General features: G+C 40.4%; 1 protein-coding gene across 1 annotated transcript in view; it reads left to right on the forward strand.

Annotated features, from left to right (window-relative positions):
- Window positions 1-9,823, forward strand: part of KHDRBS2 (KH domain containing, RNA binding, signal transduction associated 2) — a gene marked incomplete at both ends in the record, with an annotated part of 146,202 nt that overhangs the window by 133,439 nt on the left and 2,940 nt on the right. The window contains one exon of the mRNA XM_010139249.1: window positions 7,724-7,851. Within this exon, the coding sequence (XP_010137551.1) occupies window positions 7,724-7,851 (128 nt within the window). The remainder of the gene's footprint in view (window positions 1-7,723; window positions 7,852-9,823) is intronic.

Raw genomic sequence — 9,823 nt, forward strand, 5'->3', positions numbered from 1 at the left:
GATGCCGAGGCACCACTGCCTTTCCAAAGACAAGACCTGATGGTGGCCTGAGTTTTCTGGGAGTTTTCATGCCTGCTGCTACAAATGACAGAGAAAGGAAAGTCTTCATCATTTTTCTCATTGTCAGTTCAGCTTTGCCCCAATCTGTGCCACCAGTTTCTTCTCCACCAAACAGCTATGCCAGGCAGCGATACTGCTGGTGCTGGTGTGGTACCATCAGGAGAGGAGACAATGCAGACCCGGTCAGCATATCAGTGATGTGGGTGGTATTTATTCTGAGTTTTCAAAAACCTACCTAGACACAGGCTATGTCTAAACTGGATGATCAAAGAGAGCTTCAGGATTCCTGAAGGGATCCACATGCAGGATCTAGACCAGAATCCGGGTTAGTCTGGAGAAATCCTTATTCTGGAAGAATGGAAGACCAAACATGTAGGCCGTCCTCCATCGCCACAGCTCCTCTGTCGAAACTCAGTGCTGCTGTGATGAATTACCCTTCCGCCATCTCCTGCTCCAAGATGTTACTGCTGTGCTTGTGGTGACTGAATTTAAGATATTCATTCTCTATCTACCTCCTGACTTAGAATCAGACTACAGTCATTAATAGATTCCAGTATGTGTTAGTAGCATTATTAAGAACATTTCTGCTCTGCATTTGTAATGGACTTAGTGCTTGCCCACACAGTCCTTACTCCAAGGACGGGTCATGTTATCTTAATCCTATATGCAGTAAGTCAAAAAAATACTGATGTTGCTTTAAAAAATGATTCCTATGTCATGTATCAAGTTCAGTCCCAATGTACTATGTGTGATCAACTTGTACAGATTATGACTTCATGGGACATGAAAAGTTCTAAAATTATTCAGAAGCCATAAGAGAGAGAGCACTCAACAAACCCACAGTGAGGTGTTTTCTTGCCCAGACTTCTCATCCTTCCTTACTCTTTCTGTCTCCTCAGGTTGAGCAGCATCTTCTGTTTACTGTGCCATGTAGGGCCAAGAGAGTGTAACTGTAGCCAAGCTGGCTGAGGCAGGCACACTACACAGGAGTAAATGTCTCTGAATTTTGCTGGCTGCTGTTGCTATCCGTGTTATCCTTGACAAGGGAGTTTTAAAGCTACAGCCATGGGTTAGCAGGAGGCAATACAGGTCCCACATGACATAGCTGGGGGGAAAAAAATGTGTAGGTAGTATGTTTAGATTTTACTTTCAATACAGACAATAGTAGACAGTTGCTTCAGCCTTAAGAGCTATTAACAATCTCATTAATAGTGGAGCTCCAACAAACAGCTGAGGAAGAGCAGTGGCAGTCCTACTGCCTTCCCTGCCTCTCTTGAAGCAACTGGGTTTTTCTGAAGTAAGACCAGCTATATCACATCCCTTTCTTCCTAGCAGCCAGTGTAAACATCCAGTGTGGCTGTACCGCCCTTCCTGCAGCCTGCGATATGCCCTCTGTTCATATTATGAATTCCTTTATATATCCCCATCAAGTGACAGCTGTAAATAAGCATAAGTCTCTGGCAGCCAGGATTCACTCAGAATTAAATTCAGGGATAGGGAGCTGTCAGCTAACTGACTTCTGTGGCATTGTGGCTGACATTTGAATGAGTTACAGATCACAGTATCCATTTGTTTGGGGGCCTGTGAGCAAGTGGGCTGGAACAAATTTGGGTAAATGGTTTAAATTTTGTACAGGTTTCTGCAAGTTTTTCAAACATCACACAGCCATCTTCAGTGTGGTTACTTTGCACGGCTAACAGCATTTCCGTGTAAACTGCAGTAATTTTATGTTGAAAGCTCTTTTTAGTATAAAAAAGAATTCAATTGATTATACAATTAGATGAGGCTTAGTTTGTTCTGTTCTAGCAAAAACTAAAATATCCGGGTGGAAGTTTTGTAGCAGTTGCCTGTGCACAGTTTACGCTCTGGGATTGGCAGCTTCTCTTCAGATGCCGGGAAGCAAGACATCCCCCCTTCTCTCCCATGCTGCTTGTAGAGTGTGGTGCCCCATGCTAATGATGCCAGGCAGATTTAATTGTGCATGCTCAAAGAGAAAAATGACATCCACGCTTGAGTTAGTGCTCTCTGTGGCAAGCTGACAAATCCCCCAGCTGTCAACTAACCTCAAAGGCAAGTGTACGAGACTCCAGCTTATGCCTGCTTGCATTCTGCCCATAGGCATTTATAAGCTGAAACTCATATTGGCTACAACACATTCAGGCTGCTACTGAGAGAAATGTATGCTCTATTTTATGTGTTTCAATCTCGAAGGGTGATCCAAACAATTAAGGTTTATTTTTCTGACAGACTATGAGCAGGTAAAGACTGCAATTTTTTCCATATGTGGCTTAATGAAAGGGCTTAATGTTTATGGCTGTGGACCTGGCTAAGTCGCTGATTGCTTAGAGAAAATAATTTCTTCCTTGGGCTCAGGTGGATTATATTTATATTTCTACGTATTTATTCGGGTTCCTGACTGCCAGAGAACTCCATGCACACGAAAGTGCCTTACATAAGTGCCCATATACGGGGCAAATGCAAGAGGCATGTGGTGCTAGTGCAATATTGGAGTCACGAAGGAAGACTTCCGGCAGAAGCATTGTCACTTGTGGTGCACTGCAGGCTGTTCATCTAAACCTGTCATTACCTGGCACCTATGCTCTAGTGAAATAATCAAACCAATCTGCAAATGGGCAAAAAGCCATCTTAACAGATGGCTTTGACAGTAGGTAACCAAGAAACCATGCATGTACATTAAACATGGGTTCAGAGAGCATGAGTCTTACCTAGAATACCAAAACAACTGTCGGTTTTGAGCTCCTCTCAAAACTGTTGAGAACATATGCCATACCCATCAGACACCCACGTAGGGTGGTCTAGAGCCAGCTCCAATGGTTCTGATAAACTTTGTGAGAAATGCTTGGATGGGCATGATCTCAGATACAGATTAATCTCATGTTATGCAATGAACTTTAAATTTGTATTAGAGTGGCAAACAATGAAGTTTGAGGATGCAGTTGCATCCAGCTAATTTCCATGCCCTGAGGCATGAGGCACTCTCACCCAAATTTTAGGTGATGGAGAAGGCTTTCCAACCTACCTGGCACAATTTCTACATTTCCTAAGTGATAGAAAGAGGCTTTGGATATGTGGAGGGAAAAGTCTGCTATGTTTACATTTTTTAATGCATTCGACTCTTAGAACCGGATCTTAGAATATAAGGAAATAACAGGAAATGCCAAATATCTCTGTCGACTCAAGGTGTAGTTCACCAAGCTCTTCAGGTAGAGCAGCCAGTGCTGTACTTCTATTTTGTAACAGTCTGATATTAAAACATTCAGCTAGAATGTGGGAGTTCCTGGGGTCTTGGCCAGGAACAACCCACCACCAGTTATTTTCACACTTAGTGCTTCCCCATATACAGGGGAGAATGTGGACAATGTCTCTTGTAGTGTCTGAAATGAGTGTGCATCTAAAAACAAACAAAAAAGGGCTATATTCACATCACCTAGCTCCACCTAAAATTCACTGGGTCTTCTGTGTCCTATTGACTGGCTATGGATTTTCTGAAGCACGTACTCAATGGAAATTTTAAGCTAGCTGATGGGAATTTAAGCAAACTGAAAATAGCCCCAAGCAGCAACATCAGGATTTAGGGGAGGTACTCTATCTAGCTTCAGTGAATCTGTGCAAACACACAGAGCCCCGGAGCTCTTTTACTGATACTGGGAGCTGGGCAGCATGTGAAAGTGCCACAGGAGACCAAATCCGTCTTCTGTTTCCTTTCTGCTGCCTGAGTGTGGGAAGAGAGGGTCACAGGATGTGGCATAAGTGTGTCTGTGAATGTGGTGCTCTCTGTTGGCAACAGAGAGATTCTGAGAATATTATGTGCCTGGGAGAGAAAGAATGTTTCGTAGTTCAGGCAGGGCAGACATGAGATTTCTCTGCATAGCCCACCCGTAAATTTGAGTTATTGATGCCTCAGGACCTTTGGAAAGCACTTTAAGAGTTATAAAGAAAATAACCATAAGAAAAGCATTTATTTTTGTGACTACTTTTTCACTCAGTTAAAATCAAGGAATTTGATGACTTACATATAAGGTGTTAATATGTAGTTGTTTGTCTGTATAGTTAAGATACTTGTAAATCTGTCCTAGTAGTAGCAACAGTAGGTGGGGGATGGTCTGCTCTTTGTGTGATACATGGCTAGCTTGACTGTGTAAGGAGTGTGTGTATGTTATAAAATGTCGTCTGTACAGGGACCAAGTGAACTCTATCCATACTTCAAAATCTTCAGTGTGAAGGTTTGACTTGCATAACTCTGCATTCTTCAGGTAGTTTGTGTTTAATCAAAATTACTGTTTCCTCAGCTATGGAGTTAGAGTGAAACTCAGCTGTCACAGATAAGACTAATGATATTTATTAGCAGCGAAAATCATTCATACACATGGAAGAATTTAAACATGTGAAGCACATCAGGACAGGAGATAACAGGCCTGAAGGGATCGATGTATCCTTGACTTCTATGAGCCTTTGTTATGCTAATGATAGATATATATTCCCCAAATCTGTTGCGTCTGTCTGTGCCTTACCCTTTGATTTCTTTATTAACTCTCCTCCCTTGTCACTACATGTTCTTGTAAATTCAGATCAGGTTTTGCAACTTGCATCATACTTCACTTTTTTTTTACCAAATTGGTTTATTGAGTTCTCTAACGGTTTACATGCTTTTCCCTCTTTGCCGCACCTCTCTGCCACTGCCGTCAAAAGGGCCCCTAGGTGAGCTGCCACCAGTCAGAATCTGATACTGATAGGTTTCCTTTGCTCCCAGAGCAATCAAGGCAATCAACCTAATTAGTCATCCCCAACTCTCATTAATAAATATAGGTTTGGTAATTTGGGTTAAGCGTGTTCATGAATATGCTAGAATACTGAAAATTTTATCTATGTAATTTGTTTTTTTAGACACTTAAATAAACATTACGATTTATGGTAGCCCTGGGTACTACTGACTTTGCTGAGGTTGTAAGTCATTGGTATTTCCAAAGTTAAAATGCATGTTTAGGTGAATAGTTTGGGGCGCAAGTGGTTAGAATGGTTACGAGTAGATAGTAGTATCTACTACTATCATAGTAGTATCATCAGTAAATGAAAAAGCTGTTTATAGGTAATGTCATTAAGGATATAAAAGAGCAAAACATATAGGTTAATGTAGATTATCAGCTCTAAGAATAGCTAGAAGACTATTAGCTGTAAGTAAAGCTAAAAAATACAGAACATTTCTCATGAGCTTATTTTAATGAGAAGTAGGGTGCTTTTTTTTATGCAACACACTACTGCAGTGAGTAGGTACTTCATTATACTTGCTTCAGTACAGGTATGTCTTGCAACACCTTATACTCTTGCTTGGGACTGGATATCTGTGAAACATCAGCAGCATAATTTTGCTCGTGCTAGGCTCTGAACTGAGCTACGGTTTAAATATTCATGGTCTCAGGTCAATCTCACTGTTCTCTTGGTCTTTAACTTGTCTACAAAGCAGCGTAACATGTGATGCGTCCTGGACAGTCACCCACCCAAGAAGCAGCAGGCACTGTAGCGTTTTCGGACCCTTAAATATTCAGTAGGATATTCTGTCTCTAGCTAGACTCATGTGGCAGTTGTGAAAGATTAACTCTGTGTTACGTTTCTGTTTAATGAAAGAGTTGAAGTGAGCATTTCTGTTGAAAATTTCAGATTTCAGGTTTAGAAATTATGATCTCTATTATGCTTTTTAAGGGGCACATTAGATAAATTATCTATAAAGAGTTACCATTTCTTATTGAAATCTTTCTTCTTCAGGATACTTGTCCCAGCATCTTACTTATGGTCCTCCTTGTACTTTGTTGTACATGTCTTTACCATGCCATTTTAAAATATATTGTACCTATTTCTAAGGCCATTGTGTAACAGAATGGTGCAGACTTGCAGATCTTGCTGTATATTACAGATTTCATTTGGATTTTAAATTACATATGTATCTGAGGTAAGCTTTGAGGCAATTTTTTGTAGAATTCATTTTAGCAGCAGTGTTCCAAAGGAGAGAGGTTATAGCAGCAACACAGAAAGACCCGATTTCTATCCCTTGCAAGACCTTTCCTTTCCCTCCCGACCTCCCACCCCATCTTTCTCTTACAAAATTTACTTGCATTGTTAACAATGTTCAGTACCATCACTGATGTGGAATCTGCAGGGTAAACTCAATCAGCAAGTTTGAAATCCTAATCATTGTACAACCAGTGTAAGAGATGATACTAAGCGAGGCACAGTAGATGGTGCTTCTTCAGCAATTGCTGTAAATGTGACCTCACTGATTCTGTCAGTGCTGTCCCTCTGTGTTTTACAGAACATGTTGATTTAGGAAGATGTCTTTGGCTTATTACCTTTAATATTAAAATGATAGAAAAATGTGCAAAAGAATTTGGGGATTGGTGTGAACTGAAAACCAGTACCTGTTTTATTAGCAAATCAGGGATTTGTTTTTAATTATGAATCTGATGCAAATATCACACGCTATATATTATGTAAATGGGGTTCTTTTCTGAATTTTATTAGTAGATTTTACTCCAGCTGCACTCCCTATACATTTAGAAAGGAAATTGTGACCAGGCCTACACTCTCTTAGAACATAACAGTATCACCATCATATGTTTAAATAGATTTCCTGGATCTCCTCAGGAAGGAGAAGGAATGAGCAAGGTCTCAGGTCCATCTCACTGTTCTCTTGGTCTTTAACTTGTCTAGAAAGCAGCGTAACATGTGATGCGTCCTGGACAGTCACCCACTCAAGAAGCAGCAGGCACTGTAGCATTTTCGGACCCTTGCACGACAGTCACTGGCAGTTGCATGTGCACTGGAAGGATAGAAAGACTGAAAGGCTTAAATTGAATAACCCTTTCCGTTTTGAAACAGTAATTAGCTGTCGTACAGTTCTGCTGCCAGCAAGCTGGCTACTGCTGCTTCTTACCATGATTAGCAGACAAAGAGCTGAATACAAAAGGAAAGAACCTACAGGAAAACAAACTTCTGACTGAGACAAAGGTTACAAAATAAAAATTGCCCTATATTATGTATTTTGTATCAGTAAGAAAAGGGAATTCATCCGATGATGTTCCCTTTACTGAGCCAGCAGAAGCTTGCAGTGCTAGTCGATACCCTGCAGTTTTAGAATGGGCCTATTTTATATCATTTAACAATTTCATACAGTAAACACAGCTTTGTTACTTATGAGTCCTGAAGAGAGAGCTGCTTTCAGAAGTTGTTTAGTGCATATACAGGACAACTGAAGGCTACATTCAATGAAACTAACTGATATTGGATTAAATCAGCCAATCAAGTTACTTTGGTGTATATTTTGTATGGTAAGGTGCAATGTAATGAGGAGTTTGTGTTTTAAGTGTGTAAAGGTAGCCAGGGGTGTCTGCCAAAAAATAAAAAAATACTTATAAAATGCATTTCAAGTTGTTTGAGATTGGTACCTTTAGTATGTGAAAGTCCATTTGCATCCTGGATATAGATAGGATCTTGGTGTCTGCTTTGTGTTTATGCCTTCTGTTCCTTGTGTGTTTTATTTTGTGTGTACATGTTCTTTATGGCCACCTAACTACCTATATAATCTGTCATTTCTGGTTTGGTTGGTTTGGCAGCTCAGCCAAAATACAAAGTTTAACCTTTTGTATTTCAGGATTATAATGATGAAATTCGCCAGGAGCAGCTGAGAGAACTGTCATATTTGAATGGTTCTGAGGATTCAGCACGTGGACGGGGCATTAGAGGAAGAGGGATCCGTGTGCCACCTGCAGCTCCTTCAAGGTGCGGTAACTTCAGCTATTATGCTAATAGCTTTAGAAACTGTAAATAATCATAAAACAAACATATTTTTTAAAAAAATAAAGAAAATCATATACACATCATGGTCAGTAAACCAAAATGTTTTTCTTCTGATAACTTGTGGTCTGTGTTGTGTACAGGTATCAAACAACAAATCAAAGCAGATTATAAAGCCAGTGAGAAGATATTTCTAAGAAAAAATGTTGTTATTCCTGTACAGAATCAGTATGGTCAGTAGCGTAAAATCCTTGGTCAATAAAGTAGTGTAGTCAGAAAAGGCTACATAGTCTGGATGGAGCTTTATTTGCCAAATAATTACCTTTTTTCCTATGCATATTACATATATAAATTATATATTGCATTAAATAATATTTGTCGTGCAGATTATCAGTGTACGAATTTAATTGGCATCATCTAAAAACATTGGTGTATGAATGTTTCCTGAATTATTTCAAGTATTTTTTCATATATAGGTAACAGATAGCTCTGCTTGGTCATAAGGCCAGTGTATAATCTTAATACGCTCTTCTGGGCACATTTTTCACTGTGAACCCTTAAGAAATTTGTTGCCTCAGGTATCTAAGTTACTCAGCTACTTCCAGGTGTCCGCAGAAATCATTTCAGGATGGGTCCAGAGAAATCTGCTTTTATTTTGGAGGAAATAGGATATAGAGGTACCTTATTTTATGCTGACAGAGGAGTTGTTCTTTGGTAATTGAACTGGCTGATCTTGCCTATGACCTTTATCTTCTTTTTCCCCTGAAGGTATCTATCATGTTTTCCCTCAGTTCTTCTTGAATAGAATTTTTATCAGTAGTATGATGCACATACATAAGATTTTTACACTTGGCATTCATGACCATCTTCCACTGAAAGTCTTTTTGGGCTCAGAAACCAGTCTTCCTTACATCTAAGATCGCTGAAGGACTTGACTTAATAATGATGTTCAGGACATCCCTGCAACTGGCAACTTTTAAATTAGATATTGAAGCATAATCAGTGAAGTGCTGGCTGCCAGTTCTTTCAAAATACCTGACTAATTGGATCAGTTGCACAGATAGAGGATCTTGGATGCTTTCCCTATTTTCCAGTCAGAAATCCCAGAAAAGTGTTTTTTTAAAAGTGCAACTTAAGTATTTTAAGCTAAATATTCATACTAATAATTTATGCTATTAGCATAATTATATTTATGATGGTGCAGTTGATACTTGAGAAAAGGGATGCCATCCAGAGGAACCCTGACAGGCTTGAGAAGTGGGCCCAAGTGAACCTCATGAAGTTCAGCAAGGCCAGGTGCAAGGTCCTGCACCTTGTTTGTCACCAGTGTCACTGGGGGATGGAGGAACTGGGAGAGCAGTCCTGCTGAGAAGGACTTGGGTGTAATCAGTAGATTAAAAGCTGGACATGAGTCAACGATGTGCACTTGCCGCCTGGAAGGCCAACTGTATCCTGGGCTTCATAACAAGAAGTATGGCCAGCAGGTCAATCGAGGTGATTCTCCCTCTCTTCACCACTCTGATGAGACCCTACATGGAGCACTGCGTCCACATCTGGGGTCTCCAGCACAAGAATGCATAGACCTACTAGAAATGATCAAAGGGATGAACATCTCTCCCATGAAGAAAGGCTGAGCAGGTTGGGGTTGTTCAGCCTGGAGAAGAGAAAGCTTGGGGAAGACCTCATTGTGGTCTTTCCGTATATAAAGGGTTCATATAAGAAAGAGAGACTTTACCAAGACTTGTAGTGCCAGGACATGGGGCAAACAGAAAGAGGGTAGGTTTAGTCTGGACGTAAGGAAGAATTTATTTTCGATGTGGGTGTTTGTTTCAGAGCAGTATGGTCCTGAGCATGCTGCCCTTTCTGAAGACTGTGAGTGCTGGGTAACACCCAGATCCAGAGCTGTGAATGGAACTCAGGTCTCCCACAGCAGTATGAGCTGTGGCTCATTTCCTGC

The sequence above is a fragment of the Buceros rhinoceros genome, unplaced genomic scaffold (genome assembly GCF_000710305.1).
Source record: "Buceros rhinoceros silvestris isolate BGI_N320 unplaced genomic scaffold, ASM71030v1 scaffold3797, whole genome shotgun sequence".
NCBI lineage: Eukaryota > Metazoa > Chordata > Aves > Bucerotiformes > Bucerotidae > Buceros > Buceros rhinoceros.